General features: G+C 36.0%; 1 protein-coding gene across 1 annotated transcript in view; it reads right to left on the bottom strand.

Annotated features, from left to right (window-relative positions):
* Positions 1 to 10,379, bottom strand: part of LOC132560386 (microtubule-actin cross-linking factor 1, isoforms 1/2/3/4/5-like) — a 187,727-nt gene extending 177,348 nt beyond the window's left edge. Inside the window, exons 1-2 of the mRNA XM_060225057.1 lie at positions 10,203 to 10,379; positions 5,771 to 5,832 (exon numbers count right to left, since the gene is read on the bottom strand). Coding sequence (XP_060081040.1) covers positions 5,771 to 5,832; positions 10,203 to 10,317 — 177 coding nt within the window. The 5' untranslated portion in view covers positions 10,318 to 10,379. The remainder of the gene's footprint in view (positions 1 to 5,770; positions 5,833 to 10,202) is intronic.
* Between the last annotated feature and the right edge of the window lie 2,791 nt (positions 10,380 to 13,170).

Here is a 13,170-nt window from a genome sequence, read left to right as displayed (position 1 = left end):
CTCTGAAGACATACAGACAATATTCTGGCAGGCTAACAAAGGTTTTACCAATGATACTTATGTAGACATCACGATCAATATCTACAGAAAAGCTGGGAACAATCATGACGCAAAGAAACTGGCAGTCAGAAAATCATTCAGCGGCGTTGACAGTTCACAGACCTCGGGATAGGGGTTCAACTCAGTGATATGTATGTCTAGGACAAAATGTTATCAGATGTATTTTATCAAAAACACAAAAGGCATATCACATGGGGAAAAAATTTCAGATTCCAAAATCTTCGACTGGTTTTAAACATGACATTCTGCTATCACCTGTTACAAAAATCTGGAAGTCACCATCTTTAACTGTTTACATGACATTCCACAAACACCTGTTACAAAGTCTAGATGTCGCCATCTTTGACAGTTTTTCAACATGACATTCCTTTATCACCTGTTACTTATATATGACAGACTTTTGTTCTAATTCAAAGGAAATATTACAAATTCTAGTGTACAATATGAATAAAACAAAACCTTAACAGATATATATCTAATAAGTCAACATGACCCTGTAGGGAGAAATTCCTTGTAGAAAAAAATTTAAGATCATCCTAATGTAGTTTTATCTGTTTGCCTGAAGATACTTCGGTAATTAATGTCATGCTCTGTTTGTCTAAGTAAGTAAGATGTGCCTTTCTAGCTGATCTCCTGTCAAATGTAGCTCTTTTTGAAAAGGAGGTCTGAAAGAGTTCAGTTGCCTTGAGATGTAATACATCAAGTAGTCTTGTAAGGGTAACACCTAGGTGTACATGAGCCTAAACCTACACACACAAATGTCACTGAGTAACTCTGCACAGGGATTATACACAATATTTACTGCACTGTTCAAATGAAAGTCTTAAAGTTAGCTATCTTCACCTGGAATCACTTTGATAAACTACAACTATTATGTGCAAGTAATTTCCCATATAAAATACTTCATCAAATAAATGCATGCTTACAAGTTTCCTCTCCTCCCACATGGAGACAGATCTTAATGAATTGGTTCCTTTAGAAGCCATTTAAATTAAGGACTCAGAAAAAATGAAAATCCATAGATTTAGAAAGACAAATGCCTGAGTTTCTCAGCAGTTGTAATTCAGGACACTGATTCTACCTACTATTACTTGTATATCTTGTGAACACACGTCATTGTCAAGAAATGTCAGACATCTGACTTCTGTAGAGAATACTTCTAAAGATATTCCTAATTTTTTTAAGGTATTTGAAAAATATGATATCAGATCTGTAGACTTCACCATTATCATCAGTACAGTGCCATATTTACTTATAATACAAGTTACCAGAACAAGTACACATAATCATCACAGTTCTTGAAAATAATATTTCAACATTACATCTCACTAAAATATGAAAAGTGTGACATTTTTACTACTTCTTAGCTGGCAACATATTGTATTTTGGAAAACAAAATTAAAAAATATCAAATTATAATGGTTTTGAAAATAAGACAAACCCCACTGGCATAACAGACTTTTTCAAATACCAGATGTATTTTCACTTGCAGTCTCCACTCATAAAAATAAACCCAAAAAAATATGGTATGTGTATCATAGTGATGCCATTGTCAAAATTAGTAAATATTTTATAAATAAAAGTTGTGATATTAATCTTTATTGGTCAGTATGTCTATCACTGTAAATTTACAACAGATTTTGCCAGCATCCATTAATATAGTTTTATACCAAAAAACTTGAAACGTAGAAAATTATCTTACATTATCACATTTCTTTTCATGTCTTCGTATTCAGACCCGCCCTAATAGTTGCATTTGTAATTAATGTGAGATGTGCATATTGATGAACAGCTTCCCTCATTGCCACATATCTAACAAGATGATCCCACAGATTTCCTTTTACCTGTCCACACAGTACTGAAATCTCATCCATCACATTTATACTTATTTGTGTGCAAAATGACAACTTCAAAATATCAAAATGCACTCATCTATGACGTACAGATCAATCTATCTACCTAGGATCTAAAATAGATTTCCTGCTATGAGTTACAGCTATGCAGATCACTACAATGTTGTTTCTCTTTGAAGTTATCAGGTACTTTGTGCTTTTTATTAGCAAAGACAAAATGTACTAAAAAGACAAACTCACCTAGTATATAGGATATAGTGGACACCCAATCTTGGTGCATGTTGCTGTCATTTGGACCAAAACTACTATTTACCTCTATAAAATTCATCTTTTTGTAACTGATAAATTTTCAATTTTATTTTTTAATTTTATTTTATTTTTACTTTAAATTTTATTTTTGGAAATTTTGTTCTATTTTTCAATTCTATTACGCTCATTTTATTATGCAAATTAAATGCTTCATTTTGTGTCAATTTCTGTAGAAATAAATGAAAAGAGCTTTGTTCTCTGCCTGCATGGACGCCCCTTGCAGCCTCTGCTCACTTCATGCACCTTGGCTCAAATTTTTCCCTGGAATGCTGAATTGGCAATATCTATCTTTCCCCTATAATATACATAATGAGAGTTGGTAAAATGTGTATGTGTGCAAAGCAGGCCAATTAATGTAATGTTTCCTAATTGTATAAACATATTGTGTTCTTAAGTTGAAATCAACACTATGATATGAAACTGATGTAAACTACTCACTTATTCCTTTCAATCATACATTACTTTTTTGTTTACAGAAAAAAATGCTATCTTCGTATTTTTCATCAACTTCAGACATATTGCCAGCATGATTTATGTTAACTGTATGGTGTTAAAGTACACAGCACATAAATGTTCTCTAGCAGCTGTTATGCAATAACATAGGGGAAAAAATACAATACAATTTACATTTTTCATTAATTAAATAACCATTTTTTATACAAAATTTCACACAATAGACATATTTCACATAAGTTTGATTTATAAACAGAACTCTGACAGTAAAATTGGTATGCACCACCCATTGAGATGATGAGGATAAAACATATGGTACTCCTCAAGGGATGAAATATACATTTCACTTGGTGAGCTATCAATCCTCCGTAGACTTGACAAGGCTGAAATGTATATTTCCACGGACTAATAGATATGTACAGAGAAATTAGCACTATGATGATTACATGTAGCTCTGTATTCAAAATGTTAAACAACAGAACAACCCTCCAACATTTATACTTCAAGGTGAAAGTTATCTTGTCATGAATTTCTTCTTTTCAGGAATTTAATTATGTCTCAAAAAATTATTACATTTGTTTTAAGAAGGTAAAAAAAAGATCATTTTAAGTAACCAGAAGAATAAACAAATCATTTTATGTTGCCAGGACAACAAAAAGATTAATTTTCACATAAACTTTCCTTATCAGCTGATAAAGTATTTATGTTTATGAAATCTTGGGTCAACATTCATGTTAAGAAGAATTCCCTCGGTAGCAATGTACAATTGTAAAACACTGTCCACTTTGTTTATTTCATCACTTAAGTAAACACTCACTCCTTCAGGTGTAAAAAATTAGCAATATTTTTCATGGTGCACACCTGCAAAGCTAACAGAAATAGCTCCTGGTCAAGTTGTCTGTGGTGACAAATGACGGACAGTTAGATGACAGTGGTGGCCTGCCCAATACTTTTCAGGACCAACCCTAACCCTGGGCCATCACAGCGTTTATGTGGCCTGTGTTTCTACCTACAATCATAACAATCATCCCATTTGTACATCAAAAATAATAAAATTTTACCATAACCCCACACACATACCGACATGAAGTCGTGGCTGTAAGCCAGATAGATAAACATGTGCCTAACCAAATCTGTCATTACATCGATATGGGATTCCGATAACAAAGCAATATTTTCTTATTAACAATATTTTAGAAAAAAAAAAAATTTACTATTAACAATCTAAAACAATTCAATCATGCTTCATCACTCAGCCTTAATATCAGATTATTTTTCAATGGTAATGTACCCACAATTCTCTTATTTGTATAAAATGGAGTAAATTTGAATTACATCTGTTTTATCTTAACAATGTTAACTGGTTTTATCGAAATCAATAGCATTTTAAATACTTGATGAAGTTGTTAATTATACTGCCTGGTAAACACTGTGGAATGTCTGAATCATCATCACCCTTACAGACTGTCAAGGTCTGCCTGTTAATTAGCTAATGAAGTACCGCTCACATCAAACAATCTCCGCAAGAAATGCAATGTCATTAAAAAGATAAAAAGATGGAGAGCCATCTGTAAAAACAAGCAGCACTGATCTTCTTCAAATATTTAGTGACGGTTTACAAATAATGATGCTGCAATCCCACCAATTTTATTCTGATCCTACAAACTGACAATTCTGATCATACAACTCTACCAATTCTGATCCTACAAACTTTAACAATTCTGATCCTACAAACTTAACATTTATGATCCTACAAACTTTAACAATTATGATCCTACAAACTCTAATAGTTCTGATCCTACAAACATTGACACAGCTAACACTGGACCAACACTGGACTGGAGATGTTAATAATCACCACGAGCCATTAGAGTTAAAAGGCCATGAGCAAATAGTCCTTTCCTTGTCTGTCCTTTCCGTCTGTCATTCCATCCATCATTCCTTCTGTTCATCTCTTCAGTTGGAAACCCTTTTCAATCTGCTTTTAATCCACTTTGACAGGTGTGAAGGCCTTTATTGTACTTTATAAACAATTATAACAAATATCATCTAATTTGGGTCCAATTCAGCATCAGAATCATTGCTATGGTGGTGTCTTCCTTGATTACAAATTCTTCATACTTGATAATTAATTACATTTATAACTGTAACATCTTAAGATATATCAAACACAGTATGGTCAAGTGTCCCTCAAACTTTCCATCTTACTACTTTTTTTTTAAACCTAAATCTTCTATAGCTACTGAAGATTCAATGTGATATCAATGTTGTAATACTAAACCAGTCTGCTAAGTTCAACACCACAACAACAAATCAATAGAGGACAAAAGCTACAGTAAACCTTTATATTACTGTTACCAAGGGTTAATTGCTTCCTTTACAATACAGGCACCAGAAAAATAGATAATCAGGCAAACTTTGTACCTGACTGTACTTCAGAACTCTTCCTTAAAAGAACGTCACACTGTTGGTGTTGTCACATACCAATGTGTGACTCCACCATATTCAACTGGCTCCCAATTTCTATCCTCTGTAACTTTTTACTATATTTGACATCTTAGTAAAAATGTCTGTGGTACAAAAATATGCCATGAGCGTTATTTATGTGTATGAAAGTTATGAATTTTCAAGACAAGAGATGAAATTCTGAAGGAGAGAAAAGCTTCCTGACCAAAACTGCCTAGCTACATATATTTCACAACATGTGTGGTTTCAGATCGGTTATATGATAAATGATGATTTCATATTTTCTCCTCATGTGTAAAATAGTAATACACAGAACTTGGAAATGGGCCAGTTATGTAAAAGGCATCTACTACATATATGTCACCTCATATTACATGTAAAGACATTAGTGAAAATAAACTCCCATCTGATGGCCTTACTGGGTATCTCTCGACATAGTCTAGTGCATTCTAGTCAAAATATATTTTAAGATGAAAAGATGAAATATGACACAAAAATTGTGGAGGAGTAAAATGTCTTTCAACACATCACCTAAGATCAGAGAGCCGAAATGATTAGATATTTCATGTATCTCTGAAATGTGACAACAGGACATCCTAAATAATCAAAGCTATAGAATTCGTCCTTACCTTCAATAAATGTTTATTAATCCATTTTGTAAATGTTTTCTTTTGAACGGCATCCCTTTCATCTGTTGGAAGAAAAAAATTAATATTTGACTTAATTTCATTATCAATTCATCTTTTACATTTAATTAAGAATTATCATGCACCATAAATCATGTGGAAGGTTTATATGATGAATACCACTTTTTTCTCATTGCTATCCAAACAAAAGTAGAAAGAACTTTGAAGCTAATTCTAAACTTTAAAGATACGCTCATGTAGATCAGGTCACAATAACCAAACCTGAGAACCTAAATTTTTCTTTGTTGTTCTTTTTCTTTGGCATGAATTAAATGATGATAAATACTTGAGGAATGTTTAGAATTTTCATATCTAAAATGTCATCATGAACATTCTTCTATCAAAAATTTTTAATACGTCATTAATTGTTGCCCATATTGCAATATTTTCCCTGCACAAAAAATCAAACCATGGTATTATCTTTCACAGAATAGTCCTGATGAGGCCTCAACCAAAGAGACAAAGCTAGTTAACAATAAACACTAGTATCAAACTTACCGGTGACACTTAGAACTTGTTTTGATTAATTCTACCTATCTATATATTCATTATGTCATTAATCACAATGCATACTTTTCGGTATCCAGGTTAAGGTAACATACTGCACTGTACAACTCATCAATGCTGGCTCTATTTACTGTTAAATCTTTCATCGAAATGTTACATGACAAATATTTTTTGTTGTGACAGTTTCCAGGATAAAACTACAAGGCTATCTCAATGGAAATTCACAAAATATCACATGGACTTTTAAGAGGCTGATCTGACTTTATGAAGATCAGAGTACAGACATGAGTCCTGGTAGGGATACAAGTATAATCTTCACTCTCTACAGCTTTCAGATATAAAGTTCATATAAAATATCATACTTACATAGTAAATATATAATCATGATACAGTTCCCTGTGTCATAATCATGCCAAAGCTAGCCCCTATAGTATCAGTCCCCTGTGCCATGACCATGCCAAAGCTAGCCCCTATAGTATCAGTCCCATGTGCCATAACCATGCCAAAGCTAGCCCCTATAGTATCAGTCCCATGTGCCATAACCATGCCAAAGCTAGCCCTTATAGTATCAGTCCCCTGTGCCATAACCATGCCAAAGCTAGCCCCTATAGCATCAGTCCCCTGTGCCATAACCATGCCAAAGCTAGCCCTTATAGTATCAGTCCTCTGTACCATAACTTTGCCAAAGCTAGCCACTATAGTATCAGTCCCCTGTACCACGACCATACCAAAGCTAGCCCCTATAGTATCAGTCCCCTGTGGCATAACCATGCCAAAGCTAGCCCCTATAGTATCAGTCCCCTGTGCCATAACCATGCCAAAGCTAGCCCCTATAGTATCAGTCCCCTGTGCCATAACCATGCCAAAGCTAGCCCTTATAGTATCAGTCCTCTGTACCATAACTTTGTTAAAGCTAGCCACTATAGTATCAGTCCCCTGTACCACGACCATACCAAAGCTAGCCCCTATAGTATCAGTCCCCTGTGCCATAACCATGCCAAAGCTAGCCCCTATAGTATCAGTCCCCTGTGCCATAACCATGCCAATGCTAGCCCTTATAGTATCAGTCCTCTGTACCATAACTTTGCCAAAGCTAGCCACTATAGTATCAGTCCCCTGTACCACGACCATACCAAAGCTAGCCACTATAGTATCAGTCCCCTGTGCCATAACCATGCCAAAGCTAGCCCCCTATAGTATCAGTCCCATGTGCCACGACCATGCCAAAGCTAGCCCCCTATAGTATCAGTCCCATGTGCCACGACCATGCCAAAGCTAGCCACTATAGTATCAGTCCCCTGTGCCATGACCGTGCCAAAGCTAGCCCCTATAGTATCAGTCCTCTGTACCATAACCATGCCAAAGCTAGCCCCCTATAGTATCAGTCCCATGTGCCACGACCATGCCAAAGCTAGCCCCCTATAGTATCAGTCCCCTGTGCCATAACCATGCCAAAGCTAGCCCCCTATAGTATCAGTCCCCTGTGCCATGACCATGCCAAAGCTAGCCCCTATAGTATCCCCTGTGCCATAACCATGTCCCCTGTGCCATAACCATGCCAAAGCTAGCCCCCTATAGTATCAGTCCCCTGTGCCATGACCATGCCAAAGCTAGCCCCTATAGTATCAGTCCCCTGTGCCATAACCATGCCAAAGCTAGCCCCTATAGTATCAGTCCCCTGTGCCATCACCATGCCAAAGCTAGCCCCTATCATAATTTTTCATTAAAATAAGATACCTAATACTATCTATGTAAGTTGTCAATCATATGTTTGTATACTGGACTCTTAAATATTGTACATCAACCCCCTGCAGTATTATGTAAACACCTCCACCAACATTATACATGTAACATATAAACAGATGCCTGTTTAAGATATTTAAAATGAAGAGCATGGTTTGTAAAGACCATGCTACCAGGGCTTGTGTTGTTCTGAATCTCTTCATGTTGAATGTTCATTGCTTTTTGTCAACCATTTATAAAGTTTACCAAATGGCATTTAATTCACACACATTTCTTCAGTGAAACTTATACCTAGTTTAACACATAACACACTGAAATTTAAATTTCAAAAGAGTCCCAGTGATTGACAGTGAGGTGAAATGTTGACACTCTATGACCATTAAAACTGGCATATTTATATACTCAATATGACTATGTACTATCCAGATCTCATGAACAGGTGACTCATATGTTAATCAGGTTTCTCAGAGCATGTGAATTATTAAGTATTTCTGATGGTTTAAATCACTTACTCGCCAACTAAAGTTTATACAATAATTGAAACATTCTTTAAAAATGAAGATACATTTATTTAGTGTAATGACAAACAAACATGATATTCATCACTTTCACATTTCATTTGAGAAATCATGACACATCTTTAATATTGCTGAATACACTACAGCAAGCTGTAATCATTAGTACAATGTAGATTATGTACTCTTACAAATACCATTGATAATTGACCCTGATCATATTTCATAGCTATGTCAACATCAACTGGGTAAAGGCCTTATTAACCTATTAAGAAAAAATATTTATATTACATTACATGTGTACAATAGGAGGGGATCATAATTCTGTACACACCAGTGTATTTGTTATGGGGTGGCCGATACAAAAGTAATATACCTATATCCTATTGCAGGTAGAAATCTCACTACTCGCTTGTTTAAAATCACATGCTACCTGGTCATAAAGGTCAAGTATGCTTCTATCTGTTGACAACAGGTATAACCACACATCAGTAGTACCTACCCCTCTCTTTCCTGCGGTTTTCCTCGTACTGCATCATGGCCCGCGGGGAGGGGGGGACCTCCGCTGGGTCATACTGTGAGGTACTACCCCACATTTTCACAACACCTAAATTTCCACACTTTTTAAGATAAGAATTGTAGTGCCTGCATTATTTAAACCCTGTATACAACATATTTTTTCGTCAGTAGAATTTAATCTTTATTCTGCCAATTATGCAATCTGATCCAAATATTCTAATCAGCACTGATTAACTCCCAGGTGAGAATCCAGATATGTCACCTATCCGTGATAACTACATACAGGTCTTGAAAGTGCAACAAAAACCTAGTTTGTCCACCTTATCAAATTGTTCACGACATTCTTCTCCACAAGTAGCTCACTAACACCACCACTGACTCATGTGTTTAAATCCCAGAGTGCAAATAAATGTCCTCCAGTTTAAAACGAGCAATACACATAAGTGGTAGAGAACTTTCCCTGCCCAGCCTTCTAGGGGAAGGTTCACCCTTGGTATGTGGACGATGTTTCACTACAGAACATACACATGCTCCTTTCACAGGTGACAATTGTACCTATATCGTCAGTCAACCGTAACATCATTGCATGGGCAATAACAGCTGTATAGTATACTCCCGTGGCGGTAAGGGGACTTCGCCAATGACGTATCAATGGAGTCTAAATTTAGCAACAAAATTCGGCTGAGTGGAGGTCCCGAATCTGTACACGCATACTATCTACAATATAAGTAACATAACATGTCCTATATTTTATGGGAGGTTTCACTTTGACTGTGTGAAGTTTAACTAACGGTAGTAATAGGCGTGCGCGATAGGTATGCCGGTGTCATCAATATACCAACATGACAACGCAAACATAGGACAACTTCAGACTGTTTACGCGGAGAAAACACCTAGTCTATTTGCATTACCGGTGAAAATTGATTGACACAACACGTGGATTCTAAGGTCACGTTAGATCCGACGGTTATATTTAGCAACAGTGTAATGGTGGAATATGATATTCCTCTCGCCATACAAATACATGGATATCACTGATAAGATAAAACCGCTACTGGGAGAACATTTTACAAACCAATTTATAAACATACCTGCTATTTTCAACACGGCTCTGTCCGGTGGATCAAGTTGAAGCAGGGAAAATGGCAGCTCTTTCTCGCCGGTTCCATACTCCCTGTAGTAGTAATCCGACAGATTCGCGTCCATTGTATCCACCCGTTACGCCCCTATCATCAAAGATACCCCTCCATCGAATTTCATACCCCTAGCTGTCCAAAAATAAACATAGAAATTGATTAGGTCAAGGCAGGTGCGAGATTGAGGTCGCGCGTGCGGGCCAGCACGAACGATTTCCCGTTCAGTCATCTCTCACCGATAACACTTATTCAGTAAATCCCAGACATTTATAAAATATGATTTTCTGATGTGCCTGAGACCATCACTTACACACCTTACACATGTATATGTTCCATATCGTCAAAATAAAAGTAGAATGTCTGCAGGAAAATGGCCGCTTCACCAGTCATTGCAAAATATGGCTTAGTAATACTCTGATGTCATTCCCTCGGGGTCATCACAGAGACGGTCTTCTTTACATAATAAATGCACATGTACCTGTACCGGGCTCTGTCGATAGCCGGTTAATCTACATTCTGTACACACCATCGACGATAAGATTAAAATCGGCCAGCATCTTGTATTTAGCTACGAGTTATGATTCATATATAGATGGAGTAAAATTAGCTATTGGAACAGCCGATGTGTCCGTTACTTGCAGTAAAGATGTATCGCATTCTCCCATTGGATTTTCCACAGCCGCTGCAGCAAGCTGACGTACGTTGTGTATATTGTCATTCACATTTATGGGGCGATGCACGTGCTTTTAATTACCTTCCAAGCTTCAACAGTAGGCAATCTATCTTTTGTATTGTTTTGAGATAGAGGTAGGTGAAAAGATGGTGTACTACAGTACTAAACGTCCCAGTTTTCCGCTAATATTCCGAATTCCAATCATGAAATAAAACACATCATGATTTGAAATGATATGGGTTATCTCTTAATTAGTGTGTGTGTTTATTCCTTTTATAAATGTGTGTGACTAATGAAAAAAGGGCGTTCTGATCACATATATTTTCAGTGTGTTTTCAAACAGATATGTTTATGGTAAACGTTTTAAGGTAAGATATGGTTTATTTGATGAACTGATGTGGGCACGCCGTCACCACCTACAGGAATGATAACACACTTAGAGACAGTTCCTAGAGGAAACCTTGTTATAATATTGGTATTTAAAATAGTGTATACTTAAAAAATATATAACCACGAATAGTAAGCACTCATGTTCTTAAATGTGTTTCTGTCTTCATATTCAAGAAATCTGATTATCAGAAACCATTAGAAAAGTTATTAGCAGTCAAGTCTATTTACATCTATTTATTTAGTCTAAACAATATTTTATTCAATATTCAATAATATTAGACATACATATATTACATATGGGAGGATAAGAAATTGGAGCTTATATTAGTTCCTCTGAAAACATATCTTATGTTCTTCGCTTGCATACACATCAGGTCGTGATAAAGATGTAGAGGACATCAACAGAAGGTCAAATACATATTACATGTTACGGATGTTTTAAAACATGCAAGTCTATGTAGAAATCAGAAACCTAGATATCACATTTAGGTCTCTCTATAAGCGAGATTAAAAAAACGGCACACAATTTTGTAAAATTAAAAAAGATAATTCGTACAACATAACGATAAAAATAAATTACATAATAATGTAGATAAATGGAACTCAACACAGATGTTTATAATACATTGTATATCCTTAATATCATGCTAACTCACTGTAACACATTTGATGCGGATATGCACCGTGAATTTCACTGAAAAGAATGAAAAAAGACACACAGCCGCCCTCCATTTCAAGCTGAAAGAGAGGTAACTCTAATATAGTCACAGAGCGACCGAGTTCGATCCTGAATTCTTATACACCTGTTGCTGCTGGTCTCGGGATACCACGTTCCGGACATCCGCTTACGGCAGGAAACACTTCAGCATGTCTTACTTTCCATACGTGAGAGCATGATCGTTATATAACTCGTAGAATAATTATGTAATATGTATATAGCGCAACTGTTATTTCTGGTAAAGATGGTCCCAGAATCAATGTATACTCTTTACTACTACTTGGATAACAAAAATCAAATTCAACACATTTGAAGTAAAAAAAAAATGATTAAAATACCTACATATTTGTCACACAGTGAAAAAAGAAGGCTGAAGAAACGTTACCTACACTCGTATCCTGTCCTTGCCAGAGAGTAACCTTCTAGCTTTTCAAGGTCATCGTTGTACCCTTTCGTACGCTAGTTCCTTGAATTATTTATAAAGTCGGTCACAATAAACTCACAGATAAGGCATCCCTTGGCTAATATCTCAGCTGTACACTAATAACACCCAAATTAACCGATAAATGGTGAGAACATGCATGTCACTCTGCATTCGAGAAATTTCAATTTTGAACACTTTAGAAAATTTCCGGGTATTTGCCATGCATAGAATTTCGCCTTTTCATTAAGACTACTTGAATGTACACCCGATATAATGCAGTGATTCAGCAGACTACAGACACGATAAGAGCTGAAGTATTCTCGACATGTCCTCTTTCAGATATAGTATGAAAGAATGACGTACTTCGATCTGGTACAAAATAACAAATAATGATTCGGCAGGGAGTTCCACTTTTACACATGAATCTTCATAGGTTTACATGTAAAATTACATGTAAAAACAGACAACATTACCATATATTATTAAAACCTGTAGTGACGATCACACAGGTAATAATATTTTGGTAATACAGACGAAGGAGATGGGAATTTGGTAATAATTCTTACTTTGTCATGCATGTCAAGTAAATTGCATCACTATTCTAGCGTGACTACCGGTATCTATGTACTGTAGCATTTATGTACAAGTAAGTCTGCACGCGACCGTTGGCCAGCAGCTCGCTTTATTCTCGTGCCAATACACATGTCTGTGACGGTGT

Source organism: Ylistrum balloti, unplaced genomic scaffold (genome assembly GCF_031769215.1).
Source record: "Ylistrum balloti isolate Yb309-2 unplaced genomic scaffold, AGI_CSIRO_Ybal_v1 Utg369668, whole genome shotgun sequence".
Classification (NCBI taxonomy): domain Eukaryota; kingdom Metazoa; phylum Mollusca; class Bivalvia; order Pectinida; family Pectinidae; genus Ylistrum; species Ylistrum balloti.
This window is presented reverse-complemented; position numbering and strand designations above follow the sequence as displayed.